The sequence below is a fragment of the Protopterus annectens genome, chromosome 2.part1 (genome assembly GCF_019279795.1).
Source record: "Protopterus annectens isolate FY-2018-M chromosome 2.part1, PAN1.0, whole genome shotgun sequence".
NCBI lineage: Eukaryota > Metazoa > Chordata > Ceratodontiformes > Protopteridae > Protopterus > Protopterus annectens.
This window is the reverse complement of record NC_056729.1, coordinates 485,895,299-485,912,780: the sequence shown is the minus strand read 5'-3', so window position 1 is coordinate 485,912,780 and position 17,482 is coordinate 485,895,299. Positions and strand designations below refer to the sequence as shown.

The 17,482-nt window shown below is 39.6% G+C and overlaps 1 protein-coding gene across 1 annotated transcript in view; it reads right to left on the bottom strand.

Moving 5' to 3' along the window:
• RNF150 (ring finger protein 150) overlaps positions 1-16,442 on the bottom strand; it is a 1,529,405-nt gene extending 1,512,963 nt beyond the window's left edge. Inside the window, exon 1 of the mRNA XM_044062282.1 lies at positions 15,726-16,442. Coding sequence (XP_043918217.1) covers positions 15,726-16,179 — 454 coding nt within the window. The 5' untranslated portion in view covers positions 16,180-16,442. The remainder of the gene's footprint in view (positions 1-15,725) is intronic.
• Between the last annotated feature and the right edge of the window lie 1,040 nt (positions 16,443-17,482).

Genomic DNA, 17,482 nt, shown 5'->3' with positions numbered 1-17,482 from the left:
CCTGTTATCAGAAGTAAAAGATAACATCCTACATTCCTTGGACTTATCAGAAATAAATGCACAGTGTTTTAGCTGTTTACTATTAGAAAAATAAGGTCTCCCGTTGCCTTGTCTATCAATAACTATATAAAGGTGTTGTTCACATATCTTATCCGAATAATAAGAAAATAAATCAAAGACCTACAAGTTTTGTATGAAACGCCAGCACCTAAACTTGCATATTGTGAATTCCCGGTTACGGCCTATGCTCTTGTTGATGCATGCTACTTTTTATTCTGGACCATAATTATTCACAATAGATGTGTCCCATAAACATTTTTGGGACGATGAGTAAATCATGTTAACTTACTAAAGTCTGTCTGCACATTTAATGCAATGCTTTATGAAATTTAGTTTAATCATCCACTTCTATTCAAACATTCCATTTCAAGATTTATCGGTATGTGATGTGAGCACTATCCTTTATCAGATGAATGGCCACAAGACAATACAACTAAATACACAGCCAGACGGTAAAACCGCTGCAGCACACCTTTCTGGTGATGGACAAAAGGTTCTAGTACTAGATACTGCCCTAATTCTCTACAAAGAACTGAACAGTAGTGACAGACTCCACACAGCATTTCTTTGGTTATAACAGAACTAAACATACTGCTTTCAACTCTCTCTGAAGACTGCACGAGAAATTATTTTAAATTCTCTCTGAACAGCCATTATAAAACCTTATGGTAACAAGGTCTTAATACAGTAGCTCAGTTATTAAGTTTTCTGCAAAGTCCAGTCTTGACCTCTGGTTACCATCTGCGCAGACTCTACATATTCTCCTACTTCCCAGCAATACACAGGTTGACTGGCTACTCTAAATTTTCTCTCTCATATTACATATATATATATATATATATATATATATATATATATATATATATATATATATATATATATATATATATATATATATATATTATAGGTTTGGCTGATAAGGGCCACTGCTCTCACCTAATTAAACAATATAAATAAGCAGCTGTCCTAATACTTTTACTTCCTGATCTCTGCCTTGCAAACGAAGCACTTTTACACCAAACTGTCATGCAGAACTGCTCATTACCAAGACATAAAATGTGCATAAGTACTGACTGCAGTGAAGCTCAGAATCTTACCTCTTTTTTGATAGGTACATCTCTGATAATTCACCAGCTCGGAATACATCAACTTACAGGTTTTAAGAAGCACCTCTGCCAGATTATCATGCATGTGTTATGCAACCAAAGTGCATCCACACACGCAACGCCTGCAGCCAAATGCCTATGGCCTGTAAAAGGACTCCAGCATATGATATTAAACAAATGTTCTATAAAAGTAAAATTAGCTAGTGTGTGCAGCACCTCCATGGTTTAGCAAGAAAAAAAGGTCCACTATCATCGTTCTACAGAAAAACCTCTATATCTATCGTTTTACCATAATTTAAGAGTTAAATGCTTGCAAACGTAAAGCGTTTTTAACAGATTTTAGAAGAAAACAGTTTGCAGTTGTATGCATGATAACACAAAGCCTCAGCAGAAAGAGAAGAGTACTTTGTAAAAGTTAAACTAGAAGAACAGGTCTTACATTAGCATGCATTTGCTGAACAATAAGCAGCAGAAAACATTGGCTGGCATTACTGACTCTCTGTAATCCTCACTGACTTACCAGATAACCAAAAATTTTACAAGAGAAAAGACAAAGATGAGTCAAAATCAGGGCATTCTGCAAAGTCAGAGACAATTGAGAGAAGTGATTACAGGAAATCTAAATTGAACAAAAAAGTCTGTGTTATGCCTAAACCCAGCTAGCGTAACAGTCTATAAACAGTCCAAACGAAAAAACGCTGCTGGATACTGCTGTTCTCCAAAAGTAAATTTTATTATATCTCCAGTCACAAAAAGATGAGCGCTTTCGGGCTGTGGCCCTTCATCAGATAAAATTCCACATACAAACAGAATAATTTAAAAAACTCCACAACCAATGAAAATCTAATAAAAAGCCCGCCTATTCTTAAGGGCTGGCTTAAGGGGGACTACATCATTCGGCCCTGGATTTCTATGGGCTGTCATCTCCAAAATCCATTTGGATTCTGTTAACTCCGTTAACTGTTTGATGCCCCTGTGGTTCAATTTTACATTCACTATTACCCTAAACTTAAATCCATGTGTTGGGTTGTCCCTTATGTGCCTATATAGAGCATTGTGCTCATCACAGTTCCTTATACTTGACAAGTGCTGTAAAATTCTGACTTTCAGCATATTATTAGTTTTCCCAATGTAGAAACTAGGGCAGAATTGACATTCCGCCAAATAGACCACATCTGTTGTCCTACACGTGGCCTTCCCCTTCAGAGAAAATGTTTTGCCATTAACTGGGTGTTCAAATGTTGTCTCCTTATTAATGTATGTACAAGCCTTGCAGGATCTACAGGGTACAGTTCCCTCAGTATTCTTAAAATTTCTGCCACAGCTAGTAGTCCTTTCTTTATATAGCATGTCCTTTAAATTCCTATTCCTCCTATAACCAAACTGGGGGTTACTACCAGCTATATCTTTCAGACTATTGTCACTTGTAATAATATTCCAGTTTTTTCTTACAATGTCACAGACACCCCTAATATTACTTCCATAAGTTAGCATCATTTTTTGTTTGCTCTGCATAGGGTTACTGAAGCCCTTATCATAGGGAACAGTTGATGTTCGATTAATCCATGGTCTGTACCTATCATTCCTATGGGGTTTACTTCTATCCAATACCTTATTAACCAATTCCTCTTTATAACCTCTTTCCTGAAAATATTCTTTTAGTTTATCCACTTCTCTATCAAACTGTATATCATTCATACTTATCCTAGATGTTCTGCTAATCTGTCCCTGTACTATATTAGGGAAAGTGTATCTGGGGTGCATGCTATCAAAGGATAGTAACGTGTTTTTCCAGCAATCTTTTCTATAAAGCTGTGATGAAAAAACATTCATCGTTTGTGTTATGCTGACTATCTGAAAGATATAGCTGGTAGTAACCCCCAGTTTGGTTATAGGAGGAATAGGAATTTAAAGGACATGCTATATAAAGAAAGGACTACTAGCTGTGGCAGAAGTTTTAAGAATACTGAGGGAACTGTACCCTGTAGATCCTGCAAGGCTTGTACATACATTAATAAGGAGACAACATTTGAACACCCAGTTAATGGCAAAACATTTTCTCTGAAGGGGAGGGCCATGTGTAGGACAACAGATGTGGTCTATTTGGCGAAATGTCAATTCTGCCCTAGTTTCTACATTGGGAAAACTAATAATATGTTGAAAGTCAGAATTTTACAGCACTTGTCAAGTATAAGGAACTGTGATGAGCACAATGCTCTATATAGGCACATAAGGGATAACCCAACACATGGATTTAAGTTTAGGGTAACAGTGAATATAAAATTGAACCACAGGGGGGGGACATCAAACAGTTAACGGAGTTAACAGAATCCAAATGGATTTTGGAGATGACAGCCCATAGAAATCCAGGGCCGAATGATGTAGTCCCCCTTAAGCCAGCCCTTAAGAATAGGCGGGCTTTTTATTAGATTTTCATTGGTTGTGGAGTTTTTTAAATTATTCTGTTTGTATGTGGAATTTTATCTGATGAAGGGCCACAGCCCGAAAGCGCTCATCTTTTTGTGACTGGAGATATAATAAAATTTACTTTTGGAGAACAGCAGTATCCAGCAAGGAAATCTAAACTGCATGCACCGAAATCTAAAATGAATACAAGAGCCACATTACCTTAAAAACAGCAATGTGCAAATTGCCATATCTTCTTTCGGCTTTTCCCGGTTAGGGGTAGCCACAGCGGATCACCTGTCTGCTCATGATTGGCAGTGGAGTTTTACGGTGCGACTTGCAGCCCGGCGACCAACCTTCCACAGAAGGCACACACTCACGCCTAGGGCCAATTTACAGTGTCCAATCCACATAATACACGTCTTTGGGATGTGGGAGGAAAGAAACTGGAGCACCCAGAGGAAACCCACACGACCACAGGGAGGACATGCAGACTCCGCACAGAAGGCACCCCAGCCAAGGATCGAACCGGAGAACCTCTTGCTGTGAGGCAACAATGCAAACCACTGCACCACTGTGGCCGCCCGAGCAATTGCCATATATAGTCACTTTACTAAGGCAGGCAATTTTTTGTGACAGTACAATAAATAAATATTTATTTATTTATTTTATTTTACATTTATTAACCGGGCTAGTCTAACTGGATATATTTCCATTTTCAGCAGAGGTCCGGGGAGAAAAGCTCCACATATAGACAAAAGAGATACAAAATAAGCAAAAATAACAGAGTAAAATCTGGTAGGATGTAGACAATGAACATTGTTAAAACATAGGACTTTAACTTCCTAGACAAAGTAATGGACAACATATTAAACATTATTTAACATTTTAAAACCAAAAAGAGAAAGCGTAAAACAAAGGAAAAGAGAAACAATAAAAGAAAGAGAGAGCAGATTTATTAAAGTTGTATACTGTTTGGAAAAAGACATAACCACATGGAAGAAGGATATATGGGGGAAATCCATATACAGTGGAGAAAGTATGCTATAGGAGGAAGCAGAAGGCATAAAAGGAGAGAGAAGAGAGAGATAACTAAGGAAGTTAAAGTTTTAATCAGGATTAAATAAATAAATAAATAAATAAATAAATAAATAAAGGTCTTATTCTCAACCAACCACAAAACAAATTAAATCACAGACACAATTTTGGCTTGCCAAAGGCCAATAATTTATTTTATAAACCACGTTGTATTTAAAACATTACCATGGATTTTTATTTAAAAAGCCATGCCTAGAATGTGCTGGGTTTGCTCTAACCCTGACTCTCTAGAAAGTACAGTTGTGTACTCTTACCATAAATGTAGATGTTCGAGTGTGTTCACTGTTGCAGTCATAACTGTAGGGTTCTTCCTGCCAGCAGCAGCCCCGGATCGGCCAAAGTCTGGATCGGGCGTCAGCTGAGGTCGCTTTTATCCTGACATCAATGCGCCAGAAGGTATAAAGACCTCAACTGACGCCATTTCCACAGGTTTTCTTGCCCCAGATGTCAGGTGCCCAGAAAGAAAAGGCTAAAAAAGAAACCATGCCCAAAACCTCATCAGCCAAAATACCTCATAAGAGATAATACTCAAAGAAAAAACAAAAGAGGGGGTAGGAGGGAGGGTAACTCAGACTGCAACAGTGAACACACTCGAACATCTACATTTATGGTAAGAGTACACAACTGTACTATGTCCTTCGTGGTTCACTGTTGCAGTCATGACTGTAGGGCTGAGTCCCAAAGCTAAGAAAGGGTGGCTGGAGAAGAAACAGAGGGAGCGGTTGCAAAACCAAATCCGGCCCTGGATTTAGAATAGAGAGGGAGGTTGTAATGCTGAGAAAAAGTATGTACAGAAATCCAAGTAGCAGCCTCCAAAATATCCTTGGTAGGAACCCCACAAAGAAAAGCTGCTGAAGTAGCAGTAGCCTGGGTAGAATGAGTCCTAACATTAACAGGAACCGGATTGCCACGATAAGAGTAACAGAACTTCATGCAATGGGCAGTCCACTTGGAAATGGTTTGCTTAGTGATTGCTTTCCCTTGAACAGTAGGAGCATAAGCGACAAACAACTGATCAGATTTCCGGAATATCTTGGTCCTGTCCAGGTATAAACAAAGTTGCCTGTGCACGTCTAAAGAGTGGAAAAGACATTCTTCCTCACTTTGAGGATTAGGATAAAAGGTAGGCAAATGAATAGACTGATTCAAGGCCACTGCCGAAACCACCTTGGGCATAAAGGTGGGATTAGTCCGTAGAGATACCCTGTCCTGATGAAAAATAAGGAAGGGTTCCACAGCCATGAGTGCTTGCAATTCCGAAATTCTTCTAGCCGAGGTAATAGCTAAAAGAAAAGCAGTTTTCCAAGACAAAAATTTCAAATCCGTGGAAGCTGCAAGTTCAAAAGGAGACAAGGTTAATTTCTCCAAAACATAGTTAAGATCCCAAGTGGGAACAGGAGCCCTCATAAGGGGCCGAATATTCTTAGCCCCTCTAGGAAATTAAGTAATGGATGAGAAAAAAAAAAAAAAAAAAAAAAAATCGGAGGATCCGTATCATAATGTGCAGAAATAGCAGAAGCATGAAGCTTAACAAACGAAAAAGAAAGGCCCGTATGTAACAACTCTGTCAGATACTGTAAAATCAGAGGAATGTTCGGAACAGCAGAATCACCACTCTGGACTTGATTCCAGGAGCAAAATCTTTTCCATTTACCCACATAAGATTTTCTAATGCTGGGCCGTCTAGCTTCAAGGATTACATCCATAACCTGTTTGGAAAGGGTAGAGGTGTTTATAGACCCTGGATCCGCCAGGCAGCTAGATTCAGAGTTTTGACATGACTGTGCAGTATCCGGCCGTCCCGTTGAGACAGTAGATGAGGGATTTGAGGCAGAATCCAGGGAGGCTCCTAAACCAGGTTCATCAGAGTGGAATACCAGAATTGCCGAGGTCAATTGGGAGCCAGTAAAATCATTTGCGGTCTGTCCTGTTTTATCTTCAGAAGAACCCGAGGTAGAAGAGGAAAAGGAGGAAAAGCATATACTGAGAGGTGTTTCCAACTGAATGAGAGGGCATCCACTTTCCATGCTAGTTTGTGGTAGGTCCTTGTGCAGAATGTCGGAAGTTGATTCTGAGGGGATGAAAAGAGATCTATTTCCGGACATCCCCATGCCTTTATAATCATCCTGAATATCCGAACATCCATTTGTGTGGATCTGAAATGTGTCTGCCAGAGGGTTGTCTTTTTCCTGGCAGGAATTGTGCTTGTAAGTCGACACTGCAGGTCAGAGCAGTGTACCATAGAGTCATGGCTAATCTGCACAGGGCATAAGAGTGAGAGCCCCCCCCTGCCTGTTTATGTATCACATCACTGTTTGTACCACATCACTGTAGTGTTGTCTGTCTGCATCAACAATTGTCCCGGTAGAAGAAGGTCCCTGAAGGCTATCAGGGCATTCTGTACAGCTAGCATCTCCTTCAAATTTATGTGCAGGTGTGTTTGCTCCTTTGTCTAAACACCCTGAAGACATCTCCCGTGCATGTGGGCTCCCCAGGCATAATCTGAAGCATCCGTTGTCAGAACTTGGTTGGTCGGTGGAGGACAAAAAGGCTTCCCCTTGTTCTGTAGACAGGCTTCGGCCCACCAAAGAAACTCTTGCTGGAAACAAGGCAAAATCGTGATCACGGTTTCTAAACTGTGGTAATGCTGAGACCATACACTCTTGAGGTACCACTGCAGTTTCCTCATATGCAGTCTTGCATATGGTGTTAGTAGAATGCAGGAAGCCATGTAACCCCCAAGCCTGCAGAATTTTTCTTGCAGTCAGCTGTTTCATGGAAGCCAGGTGTCGGAAAGAAGAAGCCAGTTGCACTTTTTTGTCTGGTGTCAAGTAAGCCATCTAAGTTGTAGTATTCAGAAGAGCACCCAGGAAAGTAATCTGTTGTGTGGGTACCAGATTTGATTTCTTTAGATTCCCTGTGAAACCGAGGTACTGAAGAAGATGCTGCACAAAAGCTAGATGCCGAAGTAGAGTGTCTTTGTCGTCCGCGTGAATAAGACAGTCGTCCAGATAAGGGTATATTTGAATCCCCTTCTGTCTGCAAAACGCCATTACTGGTGCCAGGCACTTTGTGAAGACCCTGGGTGCAGTAAATAAGCCAAAGGGCAGCACAGAGAACTGGTAATGCTTCGAGCCCGCTTTGAAACGCAGATACCTTCTGCACTCTTGCCTTATAGGAATATGCAGGTAAGCTTCTTTTAAGTCCAAAGTCACCATCCAAGCATTCTTGTCCAACATAGGCAGCAGCTGCTGCAGAGTGAGCATCTTGAATTTTGGTATATCTAGGAAGGTGTTTAGTACAGAAAGGTCCAGGATTGGTCTCCACGAATTTTCCTTCCTGGGAACCAGGAAAAGTCTGGAATAAAAACCTTGCCCTATTTCTAAATTTGGTACCAATTCTATGGCCCTCATAGCCAGGAGGGACTGAACCTGCCGTTGCACCTCTGCCCACTGATGATTTGGCAGATCTGGCCAACCGTTCAGTTTTGGCAAGGTGTGGAAATGAAATCTGTAACCTCTTGAGACTATTTCCAGAACCCATTTGTCCCGGGTTATGTGGCTCCAATTTTGATAAAAAAAGAGAAATCCTTCCTCCCAAAGGTGCTTCCAGGAGAGGAGCCCCTGGAACCAGAAAAGGGAGAGTCATAAAGACAGTTTTCGGTAGGGTTGAGACTTATCTTCACCTCCATTGGGAGAGGGGGCACTCCACTGCCTATTCCTAAAATGGGTCTGTGCCTGTCCCCTACCTCTGGAACGCCATAATCTGCCTCTCTGAGACCTGTCCGAGCCCGGAAAGGACCAAGGTTTAGCTGGCCAGAGACTGCTAAATCTAGGAGGTTGCACCTGTAGAAAATCCTTAACCGTCTGTATAGATTGGGTCCAAAGCTGAAGAGGTATTAAAGAAAATGGAGGACAAAGCTAAACAGAACATCGTGCTGCAAAGGGGCATCCAAAAGTTTGGTTTTAACCTGATCCGGCAAGCTTTGTTCCTTTAACCAAGCATGTCTTCTAATAACTGCGCCAGTTGTTGCAGCCCTACAAGAAGCCTCCAAAGAATCAAAACCACAATGCAGGGTATGTTTACCCACCTGTTCAATAGCATGCAATAAATCCTGTAACTCCTGATTATCCGCACCAATAGAAACAGCTGACATCTTTTGTTTAAATACAGATAAAAGGTATTGCTGATACTTCAGCATATGGAATTGACAGTTCAAAGCCCTAATAGACAATGTAGCAGAAGTATAAACTTTTTTACCCCATCTCTCCAAAGCCCTGGACTCTCCGTCAGAGGGAATAGGATTTTTAGCACAGGCCACTTTAACACCCTTAGGACCCTGAGAAATTGTTTCCGGATCAGGTGAAAGATTCTTAAAAAGAAACTTGTGAGAATCTGGAACCCTATAATACCTATCCGGTTTGACCGGAGCAGGGGGAAAAGAATCAGGAGAGAGAGAAGCTTCCGAAAAAACATCATCTACAATGTCCAATACACAGGGAACAGCCAGAGGCCTATGCTGTGGGAGAAGAAGAAAATCCCTAAGCCTTTTCTTGGATTCAGAGAATTCCTGCCCTTCCCAGTGAAAATGCACCCTCATATCATGCAAAGATTCACCAAAAGAATAATCCTCAGGAGGAGAAGCTGAAGGAAAGGAATCTTCAGCATCAGAATCCTCATAAGGAGGAAAAGAATAATCCTGCTCAAGGGAAGAAGCAGAAGAAACAGAAATTTGGTCTGAAAAATCATAATTGGACTGTAATCTGGGCTTCTTGTCAGGAGGGGCATGTGAACCCCTGATCATAGTTAAGAGATCTTCAGCCATCCTAAGCATCTGCCTCTGAGGCCTAGGACCCTGATCAAAAGGTGCCTGTGCTTGCCATTTCACTTTAGCTGGAGCCTTAGACTTTGTCTTTGAATGTAAAACTGAATCCACATTTACAGGAAGCTGCAAAGGCCTGAGAACTTCCTCTGCCTACCGGCTCCAGACCCAGCTGAGGGAGCAGTATCCGAAGGTCCAGTCCCTGGCAATTCTGAAGACCCCATCAGCTCCACACCAGAGTTGGTACAGGCAATTGGTTCAAAAGAGGCGGACGACAGGGGCTGCAAAGGCACCTCACTGACGACTGACGAACCAGCAACTAGCAATAACTGAGCAACATCCTTTGCTGTGGACCTCGGAGGCCTGTCTGCATCCTTACACACCCCAGAAGCCGGAAAGGAATCCGAAGACATGTTATAATTAAACCTTTTTCCAGAATAGTAAAAGGCAAAATTATATCTACGCCTAATAGTACGCTGATTAAATCCAGCACAAAACGCACAATTAGCAACGTCGTGGTCAGGACCCAGGCAGGGAATACAGTAAGAGTGAAAATCCCTATGAGGTATTTGCTTCCCACAAGAAATACAATAATTAACTTTTTCTGACATCTGACTGGAGCAAGAAAATGACCTCCCCAACAGGGTACTTAGCTTATAAAACGAAAATCCTGGGATTAAATCCAAAAACAAACAGGAACAGGACGACCAGCATCAGTGAACTGCAAAGGGCACCGCTTGGCAAGAAAGACTGGGGAAATGGTGTCAGCTGAGGTCTTTATACCTTCTGGCGCACTGACGTCAAGATAAAAGCGACTTCAGCTGACGCCCGATCCAGACTTTGGGACTCTGGCCGATCGGGGGCTGCTGCTGGCAGGAAGAACCCTACAGTCATGACTGCAACAGTGAACCACAAAGGGCATCAGCAAAAGTACAGTTATGCAAGGACTTCTAGTCCAGGTCCAGGGATGTAATTGTTACACTGTATTCAGCACTTATTAGGCCATTCATCGAGTACAATGCCCCTTTTGATACGTGCCTATCCAAACACTTGTCACAACTGGAAGAAGAAGTGCAACACTTTCTCACTAAAAAAAAAAAATAAAAAGCAAAGGGCCTAAGTTGTAAAAACTATGCAGACCATCTCAAAGCCTTGCCCCTCTTCTCAGTATCATATACTCTGCTGACAGGCACACAGAGCTTCAACAGAGCCTATTCTGTCAGGCCGATTATACATTTCAAAGTCCAACGGTACTGTAAACACCTGCTCAAGGGATCTCAATCTTTTTAGCAAAATAAATAGAACATGTTGGAGGGACAGGTATGTATCACTGAATACCAATTCTATGGAACATCTTCAACTCCACATAAATCAAAATACTTTGCCTATGCTATTCAAACATAATTTGAGTGACTGGATGGATGGGTAACTTAAAATTCACCCGCAGTTTAGCAACCCTGTCTGTCATGTACAGGAGTAACATGTACATATCCCACTATATCCTTGTTCAGCCCATCACTAGGTTATTGGCATGCAAAATATAAGGGTTAAAAATTACCACGGGAATGTAAGGCTAGGCTTCTTGAGATCCTCATACATCAACAGCCAATTGACCCTATGAGCTTATGAATAGTGCATATGTGAGAAAATCTGAAAAGATACAGGTGATGTTTCCTAAGGAGAATGTTCTAAGCAGAAGTACATAACCAGGCAACTACAGATATAAACAGCATATACTTTAAAACCTAATGTAAAGCCAACAGTCCTTTATTTTTAGTTACTTAGCTCTCCATCAAGAGACCAGCACAAAAGGATGGAAGATAATCTACGAGAGCTCCTACACCACTGGACGAAAAGAAAAGGGCAAAGCATACATGCAGCACAAGCAGGTCCTGGAAATTTCATAAAGTGACCTTCAGCTTTCCAGTTATATTTCAGAAAAGGTGTGCAACATAACTCAGTGGAAGGATGAAATGATGCTTAATCTGGCACAGCTTTGGCAGAACACTGCTCTGATTACAGAAATGGAAAGAAATCTAAATAAAACATTTCTGAGATTTACAGCATTTAATCTTTAAAAAAGGAGTAGATGCACAGATGTTAGACCTTACGCTTGTTTCAGAAAATTATCCACAATGGTGACTTAAAAATTTGTAAGTAAAATATACTAATCTACACAATTACAGAGAAGTAAAATCTCAAGGTGGAAAATTAAATCTGAAAGCAAAAAATTACACAGATTTCACTTCCATAACAGACTGATTGCATTCAAATGTTTGCAAAGTCTGATGAAGTTCAGATTCAGATCTGATCACAGTCAAGACCTTTCAATGCACTGCATCATGCTGCAAGACCACTGGCTTCAAGAGTGACAAAAATGATTATCAGCCTTTAAGTATACCATCATCACACACATTGGCTCACTGATTTCTGTTATCATCTCTAATGACTTATGGCAATCCTAAGCAATAACTAAAACCCATTCCCACTTTAATTCACAACAGTAAGGGCAATAAAAACTGAAAAATATGGTACCATGCTGGGCATCACTGATTTACTTCTACTACAAAAGTCAAGGTACACATTATTAAAAGAATAAGACAATGATGAGGCATGATCTCATTACATGACACATGGGTGGACATGAGCTAACTTAAGCCAGCTACTGCAATATACCACTACACAAGGCCAGATCTTAGTACTCCTAGGTTCTTAGTCAGAACTGGGGTGCCACAGCACAGAAAACAAGCAATATTGTCACATGTAGGCAGACAGAAAGAGACACACACCTTCCACATGTGCACACATACAGCATTAAGAATAAAGCATCACAGATGCCTGCCCAACAAGAATTCATGCTATAGCATGAGATAACTAGATGTAAAAGCAAGGAGAGCATCTTAGACACAACATCACAGGGCTCAGCTTTGAGAACGTAGGACACGAAGCATGATCTCTGCTACCTAGTTGCATAATGAAGTATCCAGACACTAACCCATTATGTTAGTACTGTGCAACCGGTCCTGTGGCTCCTTAACTGATCTCATATTCAAACTGACTCTCCCCTACCTTAGGGAACTTCTTAACCGTCATCAGCCTACTCATACTCTCAAGTCCTTAGACTACAAATAATTGGAGGTTCTGATGGCTCAGCATGAGTCCACAGGTGAAAATACCTTTGCATATTAGGGGACTTGTGTTTACAACACATTACCTGAATGGGTTAGATTGATTCTTGCACTTGCAATTTCAAGCACTTGGAAGTATGAACAGAGAGAAGTTTTGATCAAGGTTTAGCCATATAATAATCCTTTTCTCCCTTACATTTTATATTATTTTTTTTCAATGCCCCATTAATTAATCAATTAATTAGCACTTGAATTTCAAGTTCAAGCAATGCCTTGAAGTGACCTGAGTGGGGCTCCTTATGCCATAAAACTAATATGTTATGTTTTAAGTAACATTAACTAGTTTCAAACAGGCATAGATATAGAAATATAAAAAGAGATAATTGAAAACCATAATAAATAGTTACTGTAACACAGTGTAAATAAATACAGCTAAGAATATGACAAGCTATGTCTAGTTACAGTACAAAGTGACAGTGCAGTAAAACTACAGATGAACAATAATCAGAAACATACATACATACACAATATGATTTTACAGTAGAAAAGGGCAAAAATGCATAATTTCAAATAAATTACTAATATGAGGTTAAATATTAGCATTTATGAAATCCACTTTAAGTATTTACGTAGCTGAAACTCCAATCGAGATTTTCTTTTAGTAAAGCAGAGAAAAAAACGGGCCAATGTGTCATTATTGTGGACTATGGAAGAATTGTAAGTCTCTTATTCTGTACAATGCCTCTCTCAGAATTCCCTACGTACCTGCACTTCTACACATGAAGAAAACATGTATGCATTATGCTAACTTTCAGTGGTAATTTTGAGAAAAAGCAGTCACTCAAATTCAAAATTTCATTTTTACTTGTATGAAAATGTGCAAGTTTATCAAGCAGTTGGAACATTGTGAAATAATTTAGCTGGAATTAATATACATTCTTGACTATTTGCTTTATTTGTCAACAGCTACAGTTAAGCATATACAGGTCTGAGCTACAGTTCAGCATACAAGTCTGAACACCACAGCATTACCATCTTCATGGTGGTTTACTTAAAAGGAATACTCTGTAAAGCCAGCATATTTTTAAATACAATTTGAAATTTTAATATAGATCACATATAGCAAATTTTAAATAAAATAATGTTACTCAGGAGATACTTCTCAGTGGTCACTGCAACCTCCGAAGCATGCATTTAATTTCTAGCGTTTCATATTCCAGATGAAACAAATTACAAAAGCAGATAAGGGCAGTATGTCCCGTCTATTTCTATACATTTTAAGTAAGCTGATTTCCTTTTGCTTCAGCCTGGCATATACACATAGCTCTCAACCTGTTAGCATACAAAACTTGGACAAAGCCAAAAATAATGTTGGGAAAAGCCACAAAAAGAGAGACAAACTTTAAATATTGCTCTTATAAACTTAGATTGTTGTTAAGAGTAAAAGGTATTGCGTTACCATGCATTTTCTAAATGATATAAAAGTCTATAACTCAAAACGTCTGTTATTATTTTGTGAATTCAGCCCTCACTGACTTGCCACAAAAATCCACAAAAACACAAATTTTATGAGGAACAGACCAAAAATATGGACATTCTGTGAAAATCTGGACACAGTAATGGGACTGGCAAACAAATGTATACTGTGATAAGAAACAAGTCTCTCAAGCAAAACAACTGGCAGGAAAAAACAAGGGAAGCATCACACTGATCCAGCAATGGATAACAGTGAACACAGGTAACGTGATAACTTTTAGTACCAACACAGGCTCTACAATACAGCTGTCTTGTAAGAGCTACATAGGTTTTCTAATACAGTAATTATATAGGCCAAACAAAGGTTTTAAAATAGTTATTTAAACTTTTATATTAACATTAACCCATTATAAAGAGATAACTATTTGAAGCTGTGTCATTTTATTGCTGAAGAAAGGAAACAGTAAGCAAAATATGCACCAGGATACACATTATAATTTCATGTAACAATCTATTTTAACTGTAAGGAGATAAAATACACAAAATGTGTGTCTGTCAGATGAAAAACTTACAGGGAAGTTCTTCACATTTATATTGAAGGCAGATGGCAAAATCAGTTTTAAACCGTTATCTGTCTTAGGGAACACTATTAAAGGTACAAAGCAAAATAATCTGAATGGGAACATAGCTGAAAAAAATGCAGGAACCTGATTAGCCATCACATACATGTACGTGGCATTAACATTTCAGCATATTCGCTTAATGCATCACATATGGCTGGGGTTTACATCAACCAAATAAGGGATACTGAATTTGATGGACGACATGTATCTAGTCAATTTGCAGTAATGAATGAATATATACTGGTAAAGTATTTGCCTATGTACTCAGTGTCAGTGAAAATACTCATAAAATAAGAATAAAACATGTCAATAAGTACCAGACAAAACATGTTGTGCTCTTTAACATACATTTCCTGTTGATGCAGGAAAATTACTTTTAACTGTAATAATGTAATCAACTTCCATTTATTTTTCACTTAGAACATTAAACAGTAAAGCTGGTTTCATCAATAAAAATGAATCCACCTTGACAAAGCTATATACCAATAAGCTGGAGGCACTAAAGCTTTAATGACTGCAATTTCAAAAACTACACTTTTATTTTCACATAACTGTTTAGCAGATCTGGGGAACAAATTCTGACAACATTAAACTTTGCCAACCAATTTTTCCTACCTGCCTACCCAAAGGACAATCTGCAGAACTTTCTTTTGTGCTGTCATCACAACTGACACCCGCCAAGGAGAAACATCCTAAAAGACCAGTAGGTCCACTGTGCACCACCTTCTGTTTGTGTGACTGCAATGGAGAACAATTTATTCTTTAAGAAACTGTAAATTACTACTAAACTTCATTCTACCATGTTGACAGAAGCATGAATTACATTAAACAGGCAATGGTGACCTGGGAATATCCAGACAGACCAATCACAGAGCAGGTCAATTTCCCATTATCCTTTGGTAAATACAAAAGCCTCTCCAAAGAACTTTATCTTCTTTCCATTGAGGTCAAGGGCATTGAATAAAACATTGTGACTGCAGCTGCAACCATTTACAACACAGCTTACCTAGATGTGGCATTGTTATGGTGTCATTGGCGTTACTGGAGCCCACGTTAAAAATAACCACTCCTGATGCATTCTGGAGAAGTGCATGTCGAATTTTATCTTTATAAGTGCAATTTCCTTTGGGAATAAGCGCTATCCAGCTCTTGGCTTTGGCAGGAACACTAAATTTTGTGTTAGGGTCACAGGCTAGTCTATCGTGGGGGGACGCGGGCAGCGCCAGGACCCCTTTCGCGTCCTGTTTCAGAGAATGCTCCCCATACCTGCCACACTCAGTCTTCTCAGTACGCTGCTCCATTGTCCCAGGGTCCAAGTAAGTGATATTCACAAAGGCCGTGTACCATTCCTCCTTCTCGGCCACCGTGAAATCCAGGCAGAGTAAATGCACAAAACAAAAGGAAAGCAGCCATGTTGACAGAGCAAGACTGCGGCAAGCTTGGATGAGGGATACTGCCATTATTTATTATTCGATGGCAGAGCTTTCTTTAGTCTGCTAATTTCCTCTCCTCCTCTTGCAGCCCCTCCGCCTATCCCCGCCGGAGGGGGGGCCACTCAGTGTTACTCCCGGTTGATAGAGGCTGACGGAGACATGAAGAGGTGATGAGCACCGGTAAGCGGGGACTCCCCTTTATATACTTGCAGATCTAAAGCTAGAAGAAATGTTGTATGTGGGTATACACAGCAACTGTACAGATTTCCCGAAATTCATGACCTTACTGCCCCCTATCGTCCAAGAGTTGGTGTAGCAGCGCAGACGACCAACACAACCACCTCTATTTCTTATTTTAGATAATCCTGCTGCGTTCCGCTTGCTAGGGAATCCCATCCTCCGTGAAAATTAGTTGGGCATTATGCGCCAGGTCTCTTGCTATTTTAGGTTTCCATCTCCCCCTAAATTTACATGCTGACGTTTACAATGCTTAAAAAAGTCTTGTCATTTTTAGCCACTGAACATTATTATTTTGCCACTGTGCCTGGTCTGTAAGTACAAACGAGCAAAAATGTTCGTCACTCAACTGTACATTTTATTTATTCGAGTATTTTACAGACCTATTCAAGGGTAGCCCAGAATTTCAAAGACAAAACAAATGTTTTTAAACACTTTTATTGAACTATTGCTTGTGGCCTATTGAATTATCGCTTGTGACATAGGCAAACTCAGTATATAAAAGTAATAAAAATATTAGCAAGTTCACATATACAAACATTATACATCACATATATTATTTATCATATAAACAAATCAACATTACATAGATTGTTCAATTCCTGGCTTTTTTTAAACCTCACTCCTCCTCCAAAACACTTTTCTGCATGTGCTGTTACCATAATTTTCATTTTTTCAATGTAATTTACTCCTGCACTTACTTTTTTTTAAAGATCCTGCTTCTAGCTCCTTTATTTCTGTTATAATTCTCAGTACTTCAAGTTGGCTTATAATCTGATTTCCATTTTCTAGTAATTTTCTTTTTTTTATGTGTGGCAGCCAGTAGAATTAAACCTAACAAGGCCTTACTATGTGTAGACAATTCAGATCTTGTACTCTGGCTTTTACCTCATATCTTGAGCTGCCATAACTGAATCCTTTTAAATCCATACTCCTAAATTCTTAATTTTATCATGTTCTCAAAAGTGTTGCTGAACCAATTCATGTGTGGTTAAATAGCTTATAGCTATACCTATAGCCTTTGTTTTATTTGTGTTAATTTTATATCTCCCCAAAAACTCAGAACTTTCTCCAAACATTCCATAACCTTGAT